We start from the raw sequence: 24529 nt of genomic DNA, 5'->3' as shown, positions 1-24529 counted from the left end.
CTTGAAACCAATGTAAGATTGTTTATCAACAATCTTAAAGGAACTTATAAAAAAGGAACTTATAAAAAAAAGACAAGCATTCTGTCTACCTCCCTTCACCTATTTCACCCATCTCTCCACATCCATTTTTTAGTTTTTTCAGGGACTTGTATGTACAATATTTGTGCCGTTTTCTAACTGTACCCAAATGTGAAGTTCCCTCTCAGTAGAACATCAACAAATATTAGGATGCTAAATATTTACAACCTAGGAATGTGATGAGAACAAGAATTATTCATTAAATACATAGCAACAAAATATAAAGAATAAGAGAACATTTTAAAAGGTACTCAAATTTTAATAAAATCCTGTATACACACATTTATTTGCTACTGAAAACACACTTCAAAAAAATTACTATTCAAATTTTTGAAAACCAGAAAGTCTAGTTAATTCTGCCTGCCCTAACCACACTCTAGCCAAACCACCAGATGTTTTCTTTATATTCCTTCTGCACAAGTTGCTTGGCTTCAAATTCTTAATGTTGGATTTCATCTTACTGGCTTCAGGCTTCTAAAACACAGGGGCAATCCTGGAGACTCAATAGTGCTGCTTCGGGTCAAACTAAAAAGTGAACTAAAGTATAGTGGAGTCATTCAAATGCAAACTATATAGACTCCTCATAAATTACTGGTATCAAACAAGATGCAAGAAAAAGACATCACAGAATTTACATTTAAATACTGGTATACAAAATCTATCCGTGCAGAGTAGCCTAGTCAAGGTGCTGCCTAATGATCCTAGAATTACTACAAAGAAAGGCAGTAAGAATCAGGTTTACAGCTAAATCGACTCCACGTCATCCTAATTATTCTCTGTGCTGTCATTCTTCTCTGCGCCAGTATCCTCAGAAAGATCTCTATGATACAGGCAGTAATGACAGCTACATCTAAACCTTGCCATCCTCGATTCAACCTGGGGGAAAAAAAGGATTAATCGGGTTAAAATACTAATGAAACAGACTAGTTACACCCCAAAGAGATGAACAACCCTCAAATCTAGCATCTATTAGAAAAGGCTTTGGAATGTGAAACACTAAGAAAAAAAAAACTTTTTAAGGAATCAGAGAAGGCAAATAAGTTGACATGTATGGGTACCAAAGAATGTCAAATTGTGGGTAATTTTTGTAATGTTGTTAACAGCTGCTGATTGTTAAAATATATCCTAGCATCAGCTCTGTGGATGCCTTAAATGTGAGTAACTCCTGCTGTTGTACACTCCGTATGGCCATGAGAATCATGTGATAACACTTGCAAAAGAGCGCAAATACCAAGACTGAACCTGAATGTAAACTATAGACTTTAGGTGATAATGTAGGATCATCAACTAGCAACGTGCTGCCCTGGTGTGGGAAGTTGACTATGGAGCAGATGAGTGGGGTCAGCGGGTAGATGGGAACTCTGCTCAATTTTGCTGTCAACTAAAACTGCTCAAAAAATATGTTTAGAACTATAAACATGAATGGATTTCTCCAGAGTTCCTGGAGATTTATCAAGTGCAAGCCAATTCTCCTTTCCTCTCAAAAAAAAAAAAAAGGAAAAACTCACACCAAGCCAGATACCCACCCACACATTTAAGAAAGAACTTCTATTTACCCCAACGTCCTTCGGCCGTCCTTCTCTTCGAATCTTAAAGAAAAAAAAAACATTGAAAACTATCAAGAAAATTAGTTGGATCACTCATGTTAAACATCTACCCTAAACTAAGCTGGAGAATCTCAAAAACGTGTTACGCATATCCTGGACTCGGAGTGCAGGTGAGTGACCTGCTCATCACTCTACCTCTTTAACAGACATGAGGGGCCCGCCCGCAGGGCTGGGCGTCCCGACCGCCCACATCACCCACCTGGGGAAGCAGGTTGAGGTAACGGTATTTAATAATCTGGATCATCCTTTCCATCCTTTCTTTCCGAGCAGTTAACAGTGTCCTCACTCGGCGCCTCCTCATGTAGAGCGCACTTTCGTCCAACCTCTGAATGTTTTCTCCGCCCTGCTTTTGGGGCGGATTTTCCGGTACAAGGGAAGAGAATTTGGTACTGGGGTTGAGAGTCAAATTACTGAGGTTCTTTATCAGTGCTTCTGAGATAGACTGAGAGGCAGCTGAAAGAAAAAGTTAAGATGCGTTAAGGTGAACTGCCTTAACCAGACGTCACTCCTCTCAATGGTCTAACTAGGACTGCTCTTACCCAGGTGAACGCTGGACGTGAAATGTGAGGTTCTTCAGCTGGAAAGAACACGTACCACACCTACTGAGTCTAGCACGCTGCACACATTGCAAGCTGTTGGGAACCTTGCTTAGAATCCACTGTGATGAGAAACATTTCATTCTCAATAATCCTTTCTCTTCCGGTTATTGGTAGAATGTTAGGTTCCTTTTGACCCATGGCGAGGGGCGGGGGTGGGGTGGGGTGGGGACACACACTAAGTATACGACTCCAAGTGGAATAATATGGGACAGAAATGAAATCCGGGCAGTTTTGCGTTTGTGTGAATTTTTTATGTAAATGTGGGGACATAAAGCATTAAAATGCAAGGCAATGTCTCTGAACAAGTGTCTGCAGTTCTAACAATAATAAACCGGTCACATTTTGCTGGGGACTGGGGGGGGGGGGGTGGCTTGTCTGTGACGTAAACAAACCCCAAATATTGTCTCTCCCCAAATTCCTGTCCTTTTGCAGAACTAGGAAGTTAAAGTGGCTGTTATCCTCTCCAGTTATATAACTATTTCATGGTATTAATACGATTTTTCCACTCAAACCTTAGTGTTTTGGGATATCAACCACTCAACTCTTGCCTCTCCCATCCAAACTATTATGCATATCGCATACACTCACACCTCACACAGTAAGGCAGGGAACTCATTTTCCCTGTACAGAAACGTATTAAATATTAAGAGTCGGGCCGCGCTCAACTTTTAGGGACTGTGCACACAGAACACAGAAAGAAAACAGCCCTGGTTGTGAAACCGCCAGGTGCTAAGGCGGATTCCACGAAAAAGAGACTGGGTATTTTATCTTGATACTCTTAATTTCCCCATTGTATATATATATCGGCCAGGATACTTTCTTCAAGACGCAGGGGAAGCAGTCTGGACGGGGCGGGGGGCGGGGGGCGGTGGTGGCAAACATCCGACCCAGTTTCGTAGTCGTCCTGTGGATAGGTAGCTGTGGGGGGTGGGTGTTTGGCTCCAGGCCACGCAGCCCAGCCACTACGGTAATAAGGTTTCAAGCCCCCGTGCCTACGCCTGAGATTGGGCCGCAGCTCCAAAAAGAGAGGAGTTCCGCCGCTGAATAGCCAGGAAGGTGGGAACCTAATTAGAAGTATTTCTGGAGCACCGTTTCTAAGGAGGCAGCCCTTCACCGTACGACCTGCTGATTTACATCACAGAGCACACTCACTGGCTTTCATAAATCCGCCCCTCCTTCAGTTTCCTCTGAAAAGCCATTTCCCTGTTTATTAACATTTCCTGAACGCTGGAAAGCCAATCCCGAAAATGTGAGATTAAAAAAACCTTTAGGCTAAATTGAAGGTTTTTTGCTTTTAACATCCCAGACCTGAATTGCTGATGGGGGAGATACTGGAGGCCCGACACCACGAGCGCAAACCTAGAATCCCGATTGCTCTTCGCTTGAAAGTAAGAGGTTCAAGTATTTCTGAGCATGCAATAAACCAACAGTGCGATTCAACACCCCCTCCCCCTTTTTCTCTGTCCTTTTTTCACCCGGGGACCTAAGCTCCTGGCCCTCCTCTGCTAAGAGGCGTACTTACATGCATTCCTCTTCAAAAGACTCCAGCCAAAGTGGAAAGGACGCAGCCTCCTCACTTCCCGAACCCCCGAGTAGTCAGGGGCACTATCTGGCTTACCTGAAGCTCCCTGGGAATTTTCTTCACCGGGCATCTCCGGGGTCCAGTGTGGGTTAAACTTTGGCGAATCCATTGCACGCCGAGACACAGCTTGAAGCTCCTTCCTAGATCTCTGCGTTGCAGTGCAATGCGATGTTCAAGCCTCAAACTGTTACAAAGTAGCGTGGAAAGAACTAGATAGCCCAGAAAGAGCGAGAAAATCCCCAAACCCTCAACAAACTACAGGGAGAGAAAGAAATAATCTATAAAGTTATAGGTCTAGTTTCCTCTTCAAAACTGTATGTAAGCCAATCAGCCAGCATATTTTAATGTAAATGCTACTGTTAAAGGGATAAAGGTGAGTGGGTGTTGTACTATTAGTGGACTAATAGGATAATTCTTTTGCTCTGCGTGAAAACAATCACACCCTCTGTCAAGTCGCTGGAAAATTTATCTAGAGTTTCTGTAGTTATATCTCCCTCACGTTGCCTTATGTCAGTTTTTTTTCCAGCTTTTACTTCTGGAGCTGACTACTGTTTTGTGAACTGAGCTTCAAGTGTTCTAGTTAGAGAGTAGTTTTTTCCCCCCACTGCTGAATAACTCCCAATTAAGTTAACAGAGAAAGTTTCCTTAAAGTTTTCTTGCCTGACTCATCTCTTAAACCCGTGGATGCTAGTCAAGGAACATACAGGAGAAATGAAATGCCTGTTATAAACAGCTGAATAGCTTGATATTTTATGGACATGTCTTTTGGACCTGTAAATTTTAGTTCGTTTTGAACTATAAATTTAAGTACAGTCACCATTGTGAGCAACTGAAAAAGTGTGGTTCAGGACAGGCAGTGTCAACAGCACCTGGTAACATTAGAAATGATTGAGCATCAGCCCAGACCCACTGAATCAAAGGCTGGGGCACAGCCAACGCCGTTTTAACAAGCCTCGCAGGTGATTCTGAAGTGTGGGAAAGTTTCAGCACACTTGATGGCGGTCTTCACTTTCTACTCCTGCTGTGCTCTTGGCTCTTCTCCCTTCTGCCCTGGAAGCTTCTCCTACTGCAATCGGTGAGAATTCCACTGGAGAAGTAAGGCCAAGACCAAATTACAGGGGATTTAAAATTACGAGGTGAGACAGTGAAAAGGACGAACATACACTCACTCAAGAAATCCAGACGTAAAAAAAAGGTAAGCGAACCATTGCTAGAGGAGGATGTGGGATGTAGATGATGGAATTTCAGTTTGCATAAATATGGCAGAGGCTGACGGAAAAGCAACAGAAGGTAAAAATCCTGAAACAGGATAGTTGAGAAAACACAATCCCTAAATATGCTTAAGAAGATCAGATAAAAAAAATCTTCCACGTATTTTTATAGTAAAAAAGATGAGATAAAAAGCCAGACAAGCAGGATGAAGCAACTTGGAAAAAGACCATAAAAGAACATGCCAAGAAAAACTATCACTAATTTTATTGAGAGATAAGGCATATAAATTTAAAACAAACAGGGCACTCTTTTTTAAAAAGGAAAACTCAAAAAAAAAGAATATCTGGAAATTGTAAGTTTGAAATTAGAAATAAAAAAACACATAGGTAAAATAGAAGACTCCATGGCTAGGATCCTCACCTGACCCGGATCTACTTGCCCACTGGGCACGTGCCATGATGCAATGATTGGCCTACTGAGCAGGCTCATGCTTACACACGTGTTGGCAATGAGCCATTATCAACTATGTTGCTATATAAAGACTTCCATCCAGTGCTCTGTGCTGATGGCGGAGGCAGAGATGGAGATAGATTACTGGCTTGCAGACTCTTGAATGTGGATGTGATTCTACCATTCGACCTACCCCCCTGAGAATAAAGCTTGGTATAAGCCTTTTTACCCCCAGTGTTCCATTGTCATTTCTTCATCTCACCGGATCCCAGAAAGGAGCTGAAATCTGGTGCTGCATTTGGAGCAGTCATCATAGAAGGGCTTGAAGATCAAATCAAAGGTACCCTCTGAGTAGAGCAAAACTGCAGCTGTAAAATACAAGAGAAAATAGAAGAAAATGAGAATCTAAGATCAGGAAATCCGATGGCTTCGGATCCCACACTACAACTGGATGCTAAAAGATAATGTAGAAAATACCTTCCAAATTTTGAAGGAAAATGATTTCCAACCTAGAATTCTGTATTCAGTCAAACTATTGCACAAGCGTGGAACATATTCAGACATTCCATTTCTCAAAAATGTCAGCATTGACATAGGTTCTTTTGTGGGAAATTGATTTGATACAAGAACACTGCCAGGTAAACTATTCCAAAGGTCATGAAACAAAGTCTCACAGACTATTTAAAAGCTTCTACTATTTAAAAGTCAATTTAAGATGCACAGCAAAAACCAAGGCAAAAAGAATGGGGTAAACTAATATTTAGAATGTTAAAAACAAGACAATAGGCCCCAAATGGAGTAGCTCATGCTAAGCCATATGTCACCAAACTGAGATTTAACTTAGTTACAGTTTGGCTTTCCCAGGTGCAGAATCTTACACCGGTCAACCAGGAGTTTCTGAATCAATAGTAGTTAGGTAATCTGTCTAATAGATCCCTGCCATTCCCTAAAGGAAAGTAATCCTGTAATAACCAACCTGCTTTTCTGTCTAGTACAACTTCCTTATTCCTGCTGCCTTCTACCTATAAAATATCTTTCCTTGTATAGCTCTTTGGAGTGCCTTTCTTTCTCCTAGACTGTATGCTGCCTGATTCATGAATCACCGAATAAAGCCAATAAGATCTTTAACATTTACTCCATTGAATTTTATTCTTTAAGAGGTTACAAGCTAGGAAGAAGGATTTTACTTCCCAAATTAAGAGAGATTCCGTTGCTGGGGTTCAAATCATGCTACCCTAAAATATGGCACCTTGGCAAGTTGAATATTTTAAGCTGAAGAAGTTTGAGAAAACAGAAGCAGGAATGTCTCTCTAATCTTCCTCTGACCCTCCTCCCTGTTTCCCTCTACTGAACCAAGCCATAAAAACCTCCCGTGAGAGGTGCCTCCGTATTGTAGGAGGAAAGGAACATCTTATCTTCAAGACAAGGGACACTGAGAAGAAGCTAATGACCTGGCCTTGCTTAATTGCCCCCAGTTTACTACAATAAGCTCCTATTCTTTGTCCTATCGTATTTTTCCAAGACATTCCATTCCTCATCAAACCTAGTGTAAAAACATTCAGGTTTAACCATTTCTTCAGATCTTCATTTCTTTATGAAGGCTCCTATTTAATGAAAATGTACATCAAATAAATTTGTATGCTTTTCTCCTGCTAATCAGCTTTTGTCAGTTTCATTTTCAAACCCAGCCAGAGAGCTTAACAAGGTCAAGGAAAAATTTTTCCTACACAGTGTTCCTATATTTTGTCTTCCCACTGCTTCAATCCTTCCCATTGATGGGTGGTTATAAGGATCAGAATTGAGCTGCAGGAAAGGGCCCCTAAGACAGAGTGCCAGGTACCAATGACATACACTGATTCTACCCGTGACACAGGCCTGGCCATAGCTGTAGCTTGTCAGTTAGTCTGGCCATGACAACCATGAATTCTACTTGTATTTCTAGGACAGATAATGCAGACCCACAATGGGATAATAGTGGGTGCCACCAATGAGTGACGGTTAGGACACAGTCATCAGTCCACAGTGATACAGTCATGACTTGTTTTTTCCACCTTTTTCTTTCTGTAAGTAATACCTTCTTTCTATTTTATAGGTTACCATTTTATGTACTATATATTTAAACACATCTTAGGAATCCTGCTTATATTGCACTTGCCACTTGTTTACTCATATCCACAGTTACTATGAGTTTCACCTCTGGCTCATAAACTACTAGTTTACTGTTTATTCTTAATATTGGAGAGTTCCATCCACCCCATTTCTTCCCCTCTACTGGAGAATTGAATATTCTTAAATTACACTTCAAAAGCACATTATAACCTTGACCAGGAATGTTGACCTAACTAAAACAGAAAATAACCAAATTAGAAGGATGAGGAAGTTGGAAATATGGGAGTGTGTGGTAGGGGAGAGGAAAAAGCTAAATCTGTGTGTTTGAAGTCAATAATAATGCCTAAAACAAAACAAAACAAAAAAAAGAATTTAATAAATATTATAAACTTGCTATTTTGAAAATACAGAGAAATATAAGTCCCCCAAAAAGTTTAAAGTAAGTACTTGTTGGAGAAATGGGAAGGGCAACAGGAGACAGAACCTGGGACCGGCGCTTGTCTTAAGAAATCTAGAAGTATTTGCCACTTCACAGAATATGCACATATAACTTAGAGGGCAGGGTGGGGTTGGGGGATAACCCAATGCAAAATGCACAGGAGAAGGGGAGCAAAAATGAATGTATGGATCAACATGGAGAATATCGTATTGCAGGAATCTGGATAATGAGAATGATTTAAGAATTTAGTGACACACAATAAAAGGCTTATAGTTAAAAAAATAATAATAAGTTCAGTTGTGAAAGCCTGTTAAGAATATGGGAGAAATACAGCAATTTAGATTTTTTTTGTTTTTGGTATCATTAATCTACAATTACATGAGGAACATTATGTTCACTAGACTCCCCCCATCACCAAGTCCCCCCCACAAACCCCACTATAGTCACTGTCCATCAGCGTAGCAAGATGCTATAGAATCAGTACTTGTCTTCTCTGTGTTGTACAGCACTCCCCATGCCCCCCGCAACATTAAATATGCTAATCATAATGCCCCCTTTCTTTTTCCCCCCCCTTATCCCTCCCTTTCCACCCATCCTCTCCAGTCCCTTTCCCCTTTGGTAACTGTTAGTCCATTCTTGGGCTCTGTGAGTCTGCAGCTGTTTTGCTCCTTAATTGTTTTTCTTTGTTCTTATGCTCCACGGATGAGTGAAATCATTTGGTACTTGTCTTTCTCAGCCTGGCTTATTTCACTGAGCATAATACCCTCTAGCTCCATCCATGTTGTTGCAAATGGTAGGATTTGTTTTTTTCTTATGGCTGAATAATATTCCATTGTGTATATGTACCACATCTTCTTTATCCATTCATCTACTGATGGACACTTAGGTTGCCTCCATGTCTTGGCTATTGTAAATAGTGCTGTGATAAACATAGGGGTGCATCTGTCTTTTTCAAACTGGCCTGCTGTATTCTTAGGGTAAATTCCTAGGAGTGGGATTCCTGGGTCAAATGGTATTTCTATTTTGAGTTTTTTGAGGAACCTCCATACTGCTTTCCATAATGGTTGAACTAGTTTACATTCCCACCAGCAGTGTAGGAGGGTTCCCCTTTCTCCACAACCTCGCCAACATTTGTTGTTGTCTTTTGGATGGTGGCGGTCCTTACTGGTGTGAGGTGATATCTCATTGTGGTTTTAATTTGCATTTCTCTGATGACTAGCGATGTGGAGCATCTTTTCATGTGTCTGTTGGCTATCTGAATTTCTTCTTTGGAGAACTGTTCAGCTCCTGTGACCATTTTTTAAGTGGATTATTTGCTTTTTGTTTGTTGAGGTACATGAGCTCTTTGTATATTTTGATGTCAACCCCTTATTGGATATGTCATTTAATATATTCTCCCACACTGTAGGATGCCTTTTTGTTCTATTGGCACTGGCCTTTGCTTTACAGAAGTTTTTCAGCTTGATGTAGTCCCACTTGTTCATTTTTGCTTTTGTTTTCCTTGCCCGGGGAGATATGTTCATGAAGAAGTTGCTCATGTTTATGTTCAAGAGATTTTTGCCTATGTTTTTTTCTAAGAGTTTTATGGTTTCATGACTTAGATTCAGGTCTTTGATCCATTTCGAATTTACTTTTGTGTATGGGGTTAGACAATGATTCAGTTTCATTCTCTTACATGTAGCTGTCCAGTTTTGCCAACACCAGCTGTTGAAGAGGCTGTCATTTCCCCATTGTATGTCCATGGCTCCTTTATCTTATATTAATTGACCATATATGCTTGGGTTAGTATCTGGAGTCTCTATTCTGTTCCACTGGTCTGTGGATCTGTTCTTGTGCCAGTACCAAATTGTCTTAATTACTGTGACTTTGTAGTAGAGTTTGAAGTTGGGAAGCGAGATCCCCCCTGCTTTATTCTTCCTTCTCAGGATTGCTTTGGGTATTCAGAGTCTTTTGTGGTTCCATATGAATTTTGAAAGTATTTGTTCCAGTTTGTTGAAGAATGCTGTTGGTATTTTGATAGGGATTGCATTGAATCTGTATATTACTTTGGGCAGGACGGCCATTTTGACAATACTAATTCTTCCTAGCCAAGATCATGGGATGAGTTTCCATTTGTTAGTGTCCTCTTTAATTTCTCTTAAGAGTATCTTATAGTTTTCAGGGTATAGGTCTTTCACTTCCTTGGTTAGGTTTATTCCTAGGTATTTTACTCTTTTTGATGCAATTGTGAATGGAATTGTTTTCCTGATTTCTCTCTCTGCTAGTTCATCAACAGTGTACAGGAAAGCAACAGATTTCAGTGTATTAATTTTGTATCCTGCAACTTTGCTGAATTCAGATATTAGATCTAGTAGTTTTGGAGTGGAGTCGCTATGGTTTTTTATGTACAATATCATGACATCTGCAAATAGTGACAGTTTGACTTCTTTACCAATCTGGATGCTTTGTATTTCTTTGTTTTGTCTGATTGCCGTGGCTAGGACCTCCAGTACTATGTTGAATAACAGTGGGGTGAGTGGGCATCCCCTGTCTTGTTCCCAATCTTAGAGGAAAAGCTCTCAGCTTCTCGATGTTAAGTATGATGTTGGCTGAGGGTTTGTCATATATGGTCTTTATTATATTGAGGTACTTGCCCTCTATACCCATTTTGCTGAGAGTTTTTATCATGAATGGATGTTGAATTTTGTTGAATGCTTTTTCAGCATCTATGGAGATGAATATATGGTTTTTGTCCTCCTTTTTGTTGATGTGGTGGATGATGTTGATAATTTAGATTTTTATTTCACCTCCCACTGTGAAACAAATTCTAGGTAGATTAAACAGCTAATTAAAAAAGAATCCATAGAAAAACAATAGGAAATAGAACTGCATAATTTTCACACTTAAGGGGTTTTGCGGGCTGGGGGCCTTACAGTGTGTGGAAGGTTTGAGGAGCTAAGAGAACAAAGGGTGGAAAGAAAAGGGCTGCCAAATGTTATTACACAAGATCAAGACCAAGCTAAGTTAGTTTTATTTATTTTTTGTTTGTTTATGAATGAGGCATCAGAGAAAGCTTTATTATCAGAAAGGAAGCACAAAGAGAATGCAAGGGGACCTTTCCAAAATCTGTCTTGCTGGATTGAGCCAAGGCATGGGCTACATAGTACTGGCAAAGTAATTTGGGGATTAGGGCAGAAACTGAAAGAGCCTTGAAACTTCTCAGAATTATAGGTCAACCCCCATCTTCCCCAAGCTGCCTGAAGGGTCCTGGCGTGGTTTGTGGTGACTCCATGTCTGGTATCATGTCTTATGGGAAGAGCCTCCTAGCAGGTTTCCCCTGGCTCCATTCTCTATTCCCCTGGTAGCAATGCCCCTGAGAAGTCAATTTATCAAACTTAATTTGCTCATAAAGGTTACAATTCCATTAAAAAAATTTTTAAAGTAAATTAACATCAAAACTGCACAACACATATCTGATATCAATTTATTGAACTGCATGATTTACTCTTTTGGGGGAATATTAATGAAGTAGGTTTATTTATTTATTTATATTGAGATATAACTGACATATTGTGTAAGGTTAATGTGTTATGTTTCGATACATTTATGTACTATAGTATTATTACCACCATGGTGTAGCTAACAGCTTTATCACATCACATAATTATTTTGTGGTGAGAACAATTAAGATCTAGCCTCTTAGCACTTTGAAGTTTATAATAGTGTTGTTAACTGTAATCACTATGCTGTGCATGTGACTCTCCAGGACTCATTTACATACTAGTTGCACATCATTTGTTCTTGTAGAGCCTGAACGCTTTGCTCCTTATTTCTGCATGTACTCCATTCCCTTCAGCAGAAGACAAAGTGAGACAGACACAAGAAGCTTAACAAGTGTTTGACAAAAAAAAAAAAAAAAAAAACAACCTTTAAGGCAACAGTCCCAGTTAAATTAAACCTTTCTATGCACTGGGGAAGACGGAATTTCCAGAGCTGAAATTCCAGAGCTCCAGAAAAAGCTTTCTGATAATAAATCTTTCTTTGATGCTTCATTCTCCCTCTTGCCCTAGAACAGCCAGTCCCAGCTTGCAAGTCAGGGAGATTTTAGGCAAGCTCAAAGAGATACAACTAGAAGAGATACCCTCTTTCAATGATCCAATAGACTAGCAGAAGGTGTAGTTGTGATAAGAGACTAGAATTGGAATCATATAATTATTTATTTAATCTCAGTACCCACCCACCCAATTCTTTCAGCCAAGGGTTCATTCATCTTTAAAGGGCTGGCAGATGGGTTTATTTGCTACGCTAAAGGAAGTAAGAATTCAATTTCCAGGCTGTTTTCACCTACCATTTACAGGCAGTCTGCTCTAATTGGGAAAGCCCTGAATGTCACACCTCTCTGTCCAGACCCAAAGATATAAGAGGACCTTCAAGCCATGACTACAGCTCCATGGGCCCACCACAGGAATTTACCCGGGTTTGATTCCGAGTATTCCCAGATGACCAGAAAAGAAGAGTTTCTATGGAAAGACACAGTTTAGCCAGATTATCCCCCTTCTTGACAATGGTGGAAATCCAGATTTTTTGTATTAATTTCCAGCCCTTGAAGGAGGAATGTGATTAAGTAAACCTCCTCAAACATGAAGAACAAGTATAGGTCCCTGCAGTGGCAAAACAGGAAAGCAAAGAAAAAAATATATAAGGGAGAAAACTATCAACAATGTACTGTTAATGAGACAGAATGGATTTGCTGATGCTGGTGTAACCACCTTGTTCCTGCTCCTTTCTGGCTGTAAAAGGCCTTCATTTTATACAATGGATCTCCTTTCTATCTGCTACATCGAATGCTGCCCAATACAAATCGATTTTTGTTCAAATAAACTCAACAATTTTTAATATGCCCATGTTTACCTTTTAACAGCACAGAACCTTTCAGTCTCCCGAGACTCACTTCTGGAAAGGGGCAGTCAGAACCCAGGTAGGATGGACCAGGAATCTGTATGGGTTTTGTGTAAACCTTTTGCCGTTAAGAAATGGGGATGGAAAGCATTGAAAAGATGAAGAACAACAAATGCTGGTGAGGATGCAGAGAAAGAGGAACCCTCCTACACTGCTGGTGGGAATGTAAGCCAGTTCAACCATTGTGGAAAGTAATATGGAGGTCCCTCAAATAACTAAAAATAGAAATACCATTTGACCTGGTAAACCCACTCCTTGGAATTTACCCAAAGAATACAACTTCTCAGATTCAAAGAGACATATGCACCCCTATGTTTATTGCAGCACTGTTTACAATAGCCAAGATATGGAAGCAGCCTAAGTGTCCATCAGTAGATGAATGGATAAAGAAGAGGTGGTACATATACACAATGGAATACTATTCAGCCATAAGAAAGAAACAAATCTTACCATTTGCAACAACATGGATGAAGCTGGAGGACATTATGCTCAGTGAAATAAGCCAGGCAGAGAAAGACAAGTGCCAAATGATTTCCCTCATTTGTGGCATATAACAATGAAGCAAAACTGAAGGAACAAATAGCAGACTCAGAGACTCTAAGAAGGAACTAGTGGTTACCAAAGGGGAGGGAGGGAGAAGGGAATTGAGGGGCATTATGTTTAGTACACATGGTGTGGGGGGTCACGGGGAAGACAGTGTAGCACAGAGAAGGCACACAGTGGATCTGTGGCATCTTACTACACTGATGGACAGTGACTGCATTGGGGTATGGGTGGGGACTTGATAATATGGGTGAATGTAGTAACCACATTGTTTTTTCCTGTGAAACCTTCATAAGAGTTGAAAGGGTATCTCGCTGCAACCCTCCTTACCCCAGAATGACTCAGGAGACACGGGCCCATGCAAGAGATTTTGTTATCTGAAAGAGACAATGGTTGGCCCCAAAGAGAGGGAGCAGCAGCTTGTGTGTGAGGAAGCACGTTTTTAAGGAGTAGGGGTAGGTGTGTTTTGCCTTGGTGATTGGATCTTAAGGGGTGGGAGTCTTAGCATGCCAGAATTTGCCTTCAGTTCCATCTTTTTCTTTTCTTTATTGGGCCTCTGGGGAACTGGGCATAGAATCTCATTCTCTAGCTACATCCTGCTGGAAGGGGGCACAGATTCTGGGGTTAGCGAGGCCTTTGGTGTAGAGTTGGGGAAGGGTGGGCATCCTGAGATGGTTCGTGATGTCATCTAGGTGGTTTTGTCATTCTTCGTGAGAAGGCCTTGATAGCCCTGGAGGAGTAACTGGTTGACAGTGTGGTTAGAATTTTTCAAAATGTGATTTTGAACGAATTTTTGGAATAGGTTAATGAAGCAGGGAAGGAAAAGGAGAATAATAATAATAAAGGTAATAGGGGCGAGGAGGGGCAGGAGCCGATTGAAGGGGTAAGGGAACGGATTGTTAGGCGAGTTTTCTAGGAGTTTGGAGGCTTGTTCACACAGGTGTTTTGCACCATCCCGGACAAGACCGGATTTGTTGGTGTAGAGCAGCATTCTTCTTGGAGTAGGGCACATATGCTGCCTTATGCAGCTTAAGGAGGTCCTGTTTGGGTTGTAGAGTAGATTACTGGAGGATTTGTAGTCTGTGGAGTTGAAGGTGTAAGTGGTCCCATTGGGATGAAGGAGAATCATGAAGAATGAATTTTTGAGGTCAATGACAGAGAAGTGAGTAGAAGAGGTGGATAAGAAAGTATAGGGGTTAGGGACTACTGGATGGATTGGAATAACAGCTGTACTGATAATTCTTAAATCTTGAAGTAGCCTATAAGAGCCATTAGGTTTTTTTGATAGCCAGTATCAGGGTTGTTGTAAGGGGAATTGGCTGGTCTCAAAAGGCCCTTTCTTAGAAAAGTTATTGAGATTGTGAAGGGAAGGAGGTAGGGTCTTTGAGTTTGATAGTTACGGATGGGCAAGTGGCGATAGAGGTGATAGAGGTGGGTAGAGGTATCCCAGACTGTGGGGTTTATTTAGCAAGGGGGCAAGGGAAAAGGGGAGGGACGTGGGTCTGGAATGGTTTGGAGAGCAAGTGGAAAAGGGATCGAAGGCGAGTCGGAGTTGAGGCGTGGGCCAAAGATAAAGGAGGTAAGAGCCCCTAGCTTGGATAGAAGGTCTCTTCCCATAGGGGGAATGGGACAATGGGGAATCACTATAAAGGAATGAGAGAGAGTAATGCCTCTAAAGATGCAGTGAAGCATGGGAGTTTGTAAAGGTTGATAAGCTGTGCCCTCTACCCAACTATAGAGAACTGTGAGAGGGAGGTAGGTCCCCAAAACTCCTTCAGGACTGAGTAGGTGGCCCTGGTGTCCAAAAGGAAAGAGATGGGCCTACCCGCTACCACAATGGTTACCCTGGGCTCCTGTACAGTGATGGTTGTGGTCGTGTGTAGGAGTCCTGGGCCCTCTCAATCATCAGTTGCCAGACCCAGAAGGTCTATGTGTGGTGTGTTAGAGCTGGATGGCCTGGCACCTCTCGGTGTATGAGGACAGTCAACAGCCCAGTGTCCCTCCTGATGGCACTTAGGGCATGGACTGGGGGGCTTCCGGGGATTTGGGCAGGCTCTAGCCCAATCATCCGTTTGACCACATTTGAAGCAGGGACCAGGAGGTCCTCCTGGCTGCTTTTTAGGAGGTGAGGATACCTGAGCACTAGTGGTTGGGGTAGGTTGAAAGACCTTAGCCAGCATTTGATATTTTTGTTTATGGGCCTTTACATCTCTTCCATTATATACTTTGAAGGCCACTGCCAGGACTTCTGCCTGAGGAGTTAAGGGTCCCTTCTCCAGATGTTTAAGTTTAGTCTTAATGTCAGGGAAACTCTGGGTGAAGAAGTAGGTCATTAATAATTGTCTCCCATCTGGGGTCTCAGGGTCTAGGTTTGTATATTGTAAAAGAGCTTTGGTGAGGCGGTCTAGGAACATAGAGGGATTCTCATTTTTATCCTGAATTACCTCTTGGAGTTTTTCATAGTTAATGGCTTTATTGGCTAACTTCCTGAGGCCCACCAAGAGGCAGGTGATGAATTGATCTCGACTGGTGACTCCCTCTGCCATATTATAGTCCCAGTTAGGGTCTCGGTCAGGAACCGCCTCAGCACCAATTGGATGAGCTGGAGTAGTTTGGTGAACCTCATCGGCATGAGTTCTAGCCTGTTCCCAGACTCGCCTATGCTCCTCAGGCAAAAGTGTGTTGGATAGGATCATGTGAATATCATGAAAGGTAAGATTATATGACTGAGTTAGGTCCTGGAACTCTTTTATGTAAGTAGCTGGTGAAAGAGCCTAATCTTTTCTCAATTTGAGATAGGTCAGAGAGAGAGAAAGGGCCATGGAACCGGATGACGCCCTCTGTACAGGCTACTTCCTGTAGTGGGGCTAGGATCTGGGTTCGAGAGCAAGTGACTGGAGGGCTTGGCGCGGGACTGGGTGAGGGAAGGGGAACTGGTTGTGGAGGAGGAGGTGCTGTGGCTCCTGCAACGGCACTAGGGGAGCTGGGAGGGTTGGGATTTGATCTTGCAGAGAAGAAAGGAGGTTGGGGCAGGAGAGGAACTGGTGGTTGAGGGGGAGCTGTAGGGGTTTGAGATCGGTAGGGAGGAGGTTCACCAGCAGGGTCAAAGTTAGAGGACATGGTGGGGATTGGTGGGTGGTGGGATGAAGTTTTTTAGAGCAAGGAGATGTTTAGGATTGCAAGGGAGACAGAGAGAAGGTTTGGTTCGGAGGTAGGAGAAAGCCTGGATATAAGGAATCTCTTTACACTTGCCCGTGCGCTCACAGAAGTTATATAAATCTCGGAGAATATTAGGATCTAAAGAGCCATTGGGTGGCCACTTGGACTGATTATCTAGAGAATATTGTGACCAGATCTCATTACAGTAGCGAATAAGCTTAAAAGGTTTGAGGTCTGGAGTGAGGTGGAGGGTTTTAGATTATTGTGTAATCACCCCAGTGGTGAATCTGCGGGAATGGAGGGGCCAGATCCCATGGTGAGAATGAGACCATTCACAAGTCGCTGAGGCATCCCAGAGTGCTTGAGATGGTCACAGAGAAGACCAGGCACAGTTAGGAGGTCGTCACCACCTGTAACTGAGCGGTTGAGGCGAAAATGCCAAGAAGGATCAGTACCTGGTACCAGGAGTTTATGAGTAGATAAAGGGAGACCCGGCCTCAGTGAATGAGGATTCTCACCATGGGGAGGCAGAGAAGGGTTGACTATGGGGATCAACCATGACTCTGAAAGTTGTGGTTGGGGGTGCCCCTGTCCTGGAGGAGCCCTTGAGGGTGCCGGACACTCAACGGTCACTTCCCAGGTTCCAAAGGGACATTTAAGTCGACCATGAAGGGGAGACTCACCAAATCGAAGGCCAGTGTTGGGCGAGAGGACGAGCCACTGGGGAAATGGACGGTCAGCCTGTGGAGGAGGATCGGGCAGTGAGGGTTCCCAGAGCAGCTCAGGTTCCCAGAGGAAGAGCAAGGTCAGTGGGAGAACCTCATCCGAAGTCACGGCACCAATGAAAGGGTATCCCGTGTGACCCTCCTTACCCAGAACAACTCAGGAGACACGGGCCCATGCAAGAGATTTTATTATCTGAAAGAGAAAATAGCTGCCTCCAGAGAGAGGGCGCAGCAGCTTGTGGGTGAGGAAGTGCGTTTTTAAGGAGTAGGGTGTGTTCTGCGTTGGTGATTGGATCTTAAGGGGTAGGGGTCTTAGCGCACCAGAATTTGCCTTCAGGAGTGTCTATTAGTAATACCTTAGTAAAAAATTAAATAAAAAAAAATAAATGGGGATGGGAGAAAGGGAAGAACTACACGTAAGATTACGACTTCAATTAAATAAGACCTCTTAATTTCTCACTGGTGTGTGACATCTTGGACTTCCTAACTGAAGTTGCCCTGCAGGGATGGATACGAGCAGTGAAATGGCCCATCCGCCCAGGGCTGGAGGAGGGGTAACAGGTAAAGTCTAACTTTCCGATTCTGATCCGCCTCAGGCTGGGAGACGGGGGCAGAATCTCCGCTCCTCTCTCTCTCTGCTCTGTTGAGCCCGCCTCTTCCCTCCAGGTAAAGCTCAGGTTTAGGCGCGGGAATGGAGGGGCCACTGCCCCTGGCTGGTTTCAGGTCGGGCGGAGGAAGCCTCGGGGAAACAAAAGCGTCGTCCTCCGGTGGCACGCATTTTGGAGCGGACGGAAGACACACAGGACTGCCCCAGGGTCCCGGGTGGGCGGGGGGAGGCCGTGGAGAGAGGGGTCGCAGGGGGGCGGGGGGCTCCTGCGCGTGGAAACCCCCGCAGTCGCGCAGCCGGTGAGTCCCCGGCGCTTCCCGCAGGACGCCCGGGTCGGGCGGGTGGGTCTGGGGTCCTGGGGCGCGAGGCCCCGCCCCCCGTGCGTCCCGCCTCCCATGCGTCCCGTTGCCGAGGCCCCCGCCCGGTTCCCGCAGACGAGGCCCCGGCGCTGGGGGGCGCCTGCGCGGGCCTCGGTCGCTGCGCCTCCCTTCCGCCGCCACCTTCGGTCGCCTCCCTGGCCCGGGACTCACCCGAGCGCCGGAAGTTCCGCAGTGACGCGGAATCCTGCGTCTTGTCAGTTGTTCAGTTGCTTCGTGGAAGCCATTGCGTGGTGGCCTCCCAAGAGGACAGGCCTCTAAAGGAGCGTGCAGGCAGGTCTGGGTGGGAGGGTGTGGGTGGAGCTGGGACCACGAAGGAACCGGTTCCCTAGTCACCTGGGCTATCAGGGGTGAGTAGCAAATAGTGTCAGCACTCTCAGGTTTGCTTAAGGACAAGATCTCAAGACAGATTTGTTTTCTTAATTTATAAGGTTATAAATAAGTAAGTAATGTTGGTGGGACACGGTCTGGCCGAAGTGGAACTTGGAATTTCAGCTCTGGAAATCTAGAGAAAGGGACTCAGGCAAAGGGTTGTTGTGTTCCCTTTGACTGCCTCGGAGGAACTCCAGTCCACGGTTCACTCCTTGGAGAGGGTGTCTGATTGGAGAGGGCCAGGGGACCTTGGCGGTGGGTGTGCAGCCCACCCTAAATAATTTTTGTCTTCATTCACCAGCCTCTTGAAATGCAGGTGGAGGGCCTCAGCTCTGGTACCAACCCCATCCCCTCTACCAGGAGAACAGGGCAGGAAGGTGAGACACCACTGCTTCCTAACTTCCCATAGGCCGGTTCCCATGATCCCAGGTGTCTTTTTCCCTCCAGCTCTCTCTCTCTCTTTCCTCCCATACCCCCATTTTATCAGCTAGCAGTGTATGGTTCACCTTTGAACACTGGAGGTTTGAACCGCACAGGTCCACTTATATGTGGATTTTTTTCAATAAATATATTGGAAAATTGGGGGAGATTTTTGACAATTTGAAAAACATTTTCTTTTCACTAGCTTACTTTACTGTAAGACTTAGTATATATTCCATATAATGTACAAAATGTCTGTTAGTCGACCGTTTATGTTACTGGTAAGACTTCCAGCAGTAGGCTATTGCAGTTAAGTTTTGGGGGAGTCGAAAGTTAAATTTGGATTTTCGACTGTGGTTGAGAGGGGGTATCTGTGCCTATAACCCCCACATTGTTCAAGGGTCATCTGTACTTTGAATGCCTTTCTGATTTCAGTGACCTCTTATTCCATTTTATTTATTGGCACCAGGAGGAAGCACTAGGTTTCATGGAATGCAAGCGTTGAAGAATTCTAATGTCACTAAATTGAGATGAAATATTAACGATTTGAAATGAAAGATTGTTTGGACGAGGGAAGTGAAAATAGAACTTGGGGATATGGCATTGCATAATAATTGGAAGTATTAACTTATGAGGACTCTAAGTCAGTTAAAAATACGTGGTCAGAGATGAGAGCAGTGCCATCCATATGCCCCTGAACAAATTGTTCAATTGACAGTCTGCTTCTGTCTGTTTTAGAAAGCAAATCCAGGGACCAAGTATTGTTTTTCCCCTGATCTTTCACCCCTTGAGAACTTCCTAGGTATGTAATGCAAGACTACAAAGACATATAAAAACCCAATTAAAAAATGTATGTATATATTCACACATTAGTATAAACATATTTTTTGCTCTGTCAGCTGAGATGGCCTAAAAAAATGACACAATAGTAGTAATGAGCATGCCTTATGCCTGGATCTTGGTTTAATTCTTCAGTAAAATGAACCAAGGCTCCTTGGGGAAATGATTATTTCTTAGGACTGAGACAGGAAGTACACAAGATAGTGTCACAAAGTAAGGAAGTGTTAAACTAATACCCACAATATACACATTGACAGGGATAGGCACAAGGAATACAAGAACCGACTGAAAGAGGTGGAACAATCTGATCAAAAAAATAAAGTAGTATTGGACTGAAAGTATAAAATTATATCCATGAGTCCATATAGATACAAATAAATGATCGGTTAATTAGTAAGTAGAGAAGAGACAAATTTCCCATGCAGAAGAATTCCAAATAATTTTTGTATATACTCCTTCCTTAAGTGGGATGAACATAACTCCCCACTCCTTAGATGTGGGTTGCACATAGTGACTTCATTTCAAAATGTACAGTATGGAAAGTTGGAAAAAAGAATAACTTTACAGTGGAGAAACCTACAAACACTACCTAATCTGGGTGATCAAGGCCAGAACACCAATAGTGATAAGTCATGCTGATGGTACGTGACCTTGGTATGGTCTGATGAAAATGGAACTTTAGTTCTGTGATTTTCCTTTCAATAGCCTATAACCCTGGTCTTATTGTGATAAAAACGTAAGAAAAATCCCAGTTGTGTGGCATCCTACAAAATATTCACCAGGATTTCTCAAAATGTTGAGGTCATCAAACACAAGAAGTCTGAGGAATTGCCACAGCCAGAAAAGCTAAAGGGGACATGACAGCTAGATAGAGTGTGGGATCCTCCGTGGGATCCTGGAGCAGAAGGTCAGTAACTAAACACTAAGGGAATCTAAATAAACTCATTTAATTATATGAATATTGGTTTATTCATGTTAATAAACATACTAATGTAAGATAATAGTAGGAGAAACTGGTTGTGGGGCATGCAGGAACTCTGTGTTATCTTAGTTTTTCTGTAAATCTAAGCTGTTCTAAAAACTACATTCTGTTCCCTCCAGAGTCCAGCTTTGGTAGTTGGACCTTGCATTTTGTTCTCTATAAAAAGTCAGCAGCCCCAGACCTCTCTACATTCCTTTCCATCAAGCAACTTCATCTTTATTAAAAGAGTTTTGAATATCTTTCTAACAGTGCTAGTATGTTTATATTAGAATTGTTACTGGAGTTTCACAGACTTTTGAGTGCTTTTGCCCCATAGCCCCATATTTCTCACAACGACTATCTGTGCGGGTGTTTAAGCACATGTGTAATTTTGCAGAACATGAGGGTTTTCTGAAGTGTTATGTGGCAGGCTGAATACTGGCACTCAGGGGATGTCCGGTGCTCTGGCACCTGTGAATATGTTACCTTAGGCGGCAAAGAGACTGCAGATGAGATTAAGGTAAGAATTGTGACATTAGGAGTTTATCCTGGATAATCCAGTAATAACAAAGGTTTTTATACAAGGGAATCTGGAGGGTCAGAGGGAGAAAAGGCTACGTGACAACAGAAGCAGAGGGAGAAACTCTAAGGGTGATGGAGGGGCCACAGAGCCAAGGGATGAAGATAAACTGTCAGCAGGAAAAGGTGGGGAAACAGAGTCTCTTCTAGAGGATCCCGAAGAAACGTTGCCTAAATGATTTTATCGTGGGGAGGCACATTTTGGACTTCTGATCTCCAGAACTGTAAGATAGTTAAGTTATTACCAACCTTGTGGTAATTGTTACAGCAGCAATAGGAAATGAACACATCTTATATCCTGTTAGGGCAGAAACACTGATCTGAGACCGTATTAGAAAACCATATTAATGGTACAGGAACATTATGGCTTTGGTTAAGTGGGTTACAAGAATGCAAGCAAAACCCCCTTAAAAGCCATACTTCAGGTGTTCTCTAATACCTAAGTTCATGTGCCACTCTGAGGTGACCTTCTAAGAAGCCAAATGTTACAGACCCACAGGAGACAGGAGAGAATACGGAAGAGCACCCACACTAATGACCTTTCCTGAAGACAGGATCACACGTCCAGTGTATGTGGTTTTCTAGTCTCTGGTACCCTGATATATGTAATACATAATCATAATCCCATAGGATATGTATTCTTACCACTTTTATCTTCTATTCAGCCAATGGAAGCCCATTAATGTGGAAGTCAAAGGTTTTGCAAGGATGTAGATAAATTTCTGGTTAGGAAGAATACCAATATTGAACTTACGAATTTGGGGAAAATTGGTTGAAATATATAGCTTGATCATTTGGCCCTATGTATAAATATCATATCATTATGCTGTACACCTGAAAATAATATAGTGTATGTCACTTATACTTCAGTTAAAAAATACATACAGCTTGAGGTCAAGTGCTCTAAAGCTGCATCACTAGCTAGACCTTACTTTGGAGTCCATATGAATCCCAGTCGATTAAATCGTCAATGAAGAGAACGACCTTTGTGGCCAAAGTGCCAGTGATCACAGAATAAAAAGCTCCCTTTTTGTTATCTAGGCTTAACAATAATGGGCCAGGATGATCGATTATTCACTCATTGAACAAATACCTACTGAGCAGCCGCTATGATCTCTCCAGGCAAGACGTTCAAATCAGGGAAACAGAACAGGTAAAAAACCTTTACCCTCCATCTCCTGATCAAAGAGTATCTTAGTAAAACAAAGACATTACAGAGGCTTGAATCATTCTTAATAAAAACCCTACAGATGCTTGCTTTCTTGAGCTTGAGTATTTGTTGTTTATTTGGTTCTGCATCCCAGTGCGAAGATATTCCATCCAGTAAATATGTAGATATGTGAAGTCTACAGCAGGGAGAGGCAGACCATACATGTGGCAGTAGAGTACTTGCATACATCAGAGTAAGGTCAGCAGTTCTGGAGAAGCTTATCCAGGGCAGACATGAGGGCAAGACAAGGCAGTCTTGTTACTTACCAAACTCAATGAAAATATTCAGATAGCACTGGGTGAGGAGTTACAGGAATCAGCATGAAAATGCACTGACATGGTTCTTCAAAAATCTAACAATGGCATTACTGTTTGACCCAGCAATTTCACTCCTAACCAAAAGAATGGAAAACAGATACTGAAAAGGATGCTTGCAGGCCAGTGTTCATACAGCATTATTCACAAGAGCCAAAAGGGAAAAAATCCAAGTGTCCATCAACAGATGAATAGGTAAACAAAATGGGTATGTGAGTGCAATGGAATATTATTCATCCATATGTAGGAATGAAGTTCTGCCACAAGCTATAACATGGATGACCCTTGAAAATATTAAGCTAAGTGAACTAAGACAGCCAAAAAATGATAAATGTTGCATGATTTTATTTATATGAATAGGGAAATTCCTAAAGACAGAAAGTACAGTAGAGGTTATCGGGAGCTGGGGAGAGATAGGGAGTAATTGCTTAATGGTTATAGAGTTTCAATTTTGGATGATGAATACATTTTTGATACAGATAGTGGTAATGATTGTACAACATTGTGAACTGTGCATTTTAAAATGATTAAAATGATCATGTTATATATATCACAATTGAAAAAAAACAAAAACATAAACATAAACCGGGCATATTTGGTAGGCACTGGTCCAAAGTAAAGATTTTGTTAACACAGTTGTCAATGATAGAAAATAAGACTGAGATGGAAGCTATGGTCCCCCAGATTTTGATTCTGGAGATATTTTGATATAGTGGGAAATAATTTTCAGGCCACTTATGATCATTGTGGGGTTTACAAGCTTTGAAGAAATGGAGTAACTTTTCAGTTATGATCACAAAAGAGTGGCAGATGCAAGACAAGGTCATAATGGCCCAGAGTCTGTTTCAACCGCACAGAGGCAGCCTGTGGGGAAGCTTCACTGCCACTTCATCTGTTGCCTGTCATACAGTGCTGATTTCTCAGTATGTGTGCCTTCCTTTTCTGGTCTCACCCTTCAACCTGTGGCCCTTCTAGAGTTCCCTCCCCTGAACAGCTTTCCCTGTAGCTGCTCTGCTCATGTTTATCCAAGCCCTCTGGACACCCTGTGGACACTATTCAGTTCTTTATTCTCTGGAATACTTGACCCTCTTCAGAAAGTTGTTCTTAATACATTCACTTGGCGTCCACAATACCGAGGGAAGTGAATTTTCCCTTGTGTTTTCTGTTAAAAGAAAAACTGAGGCATATTAAAATCTTTGAGTTTATTTCAGCAAAAATTGATTCCAATCAATCAGCACCAAACTGAAAGTGGTTAGAAGCACTCTGAGGACAGAAGACCAGAGAAGGATTTATACAGAGAAAGTGCAGAAGCAGAGAAAGGAAATTAGTTGATTGGCTGTAGTTTGAAGCCAGTTGACTGTCTGTTGGTTGTCCTTAGTATTTTGATTTTGTAAATTTAGGGCATATA

At 42.5% G+C, this 24529-nt stretch overlaps 2 protein-coding genes across 7 annotated transcripts in view; one reads left to right on the top strand and one right to left on the bottom strand.

The window, feature by feature from the left end:
- Positions 1-324: 324 nt before the first annotated feature.
- On the bottom strand, positions 325-18678 carry DPPA3 (developmental pluripotency associated 3). 3 transcript variants are annotated; one of them, XM_037008762.2, is made up of 8 exons: positions 18579-18678; positions 17400-17457; positions 5758-5896; positions 4777-4953; positions 3903-4050; positions 1885-2138; positions 1635-1667; positions 325-954 (listed from the first exon to the last, which is right to left on the bottom strand). In XM_037008762.2, exons 5-8 carry the CDS (start codon positions 3973-3975, stop codon positions 844-846), a joined length of 471 nt encoding a protein of 156 aa, XP_036864657.2. In that variant the 5' UTR covers positions 3976-4050; positions 4777-4953; positions 5758-5896; positions 17400-17457; positions 18579-18678; the 3' UTR covers positions 325-843. The 3 variants fall into 3 exon arrangements, with proteins under 3 accessions (XP_036864657.2, XP_073079081.1, XP_073079082.1); XM_073222980.1 differs by having other exon boundaries at positions 3903-4953; XM_073222981.1 differs by lacking the exon at positions 17400-17457 and having other exon boundaries at positions 3903-4953; positions 18579-18650.
- Positions 18573-24529, top strand: part of GDF3 (growth differentiation factor 3) — a 47549-nt gene continuing 41592 nt past the window's right edge. For 2 of the 4 annotated variants that reach the window (XM_073222979.1, XM_073222978.1), the window contains exons 1-4: positions 18573-18698; positions 19099-19174; positions 19956-20019; positions 22639-22750. The gene's annotated coding sequence lies outside the window, so the exon portion shown is untranslated. The remainder of the gene's footprint in view (positions 18699-19098; positions 19175-19955; positions 20020-22638; positions 22751-24529) is intronic. The other 2 variants (XM_037008760.2, XM_073222977.1) reach the window with 1 other exon arrangement.

This window comes from Manis javanica, chromosome 15 (genome assembly GCF_040802235.1).
Source record: "Manis javanica isolate MJ-LG chromosome 15, MJ_LKY, whole genome shotgun sequence".
Lineage (NCBI taxonomy): Eukaryota > Metazoa > Chordata > Mammalia > Pholidota > Manidae > Manis > Manis javanica.
The sequence above is the reverse complement of the archived record's forward strand: the minus strand, read 5'-3'. Positions and strand labels throughout refer to the sequence as shown.

Bases quoted from the DNA above. Each gene is read 5' to 3' on its own strand.
- DPPA3 (XM_073222980.1), bottom strand. From the start codon at position 3,975: ATGGATTCGCCAAAGTTTAACCCACACTGGACCCCGGAGATGCCCGGT. The intron at 1,668-1,884 runs GTGGGTGATGTG...TTTTTCTTTAAG, and splicing joins ACCTCAACCTGCTTCCCCAG to ATTCGAAGAGAAGGACGGCC. The intron at 955-1,634 runs GTAAATAGAAGT...TTTTTCCCCCAG, and splicing joins GACGGCCGAAGGACGTTGGG to GTTGAATCGAGGATGGCAAG.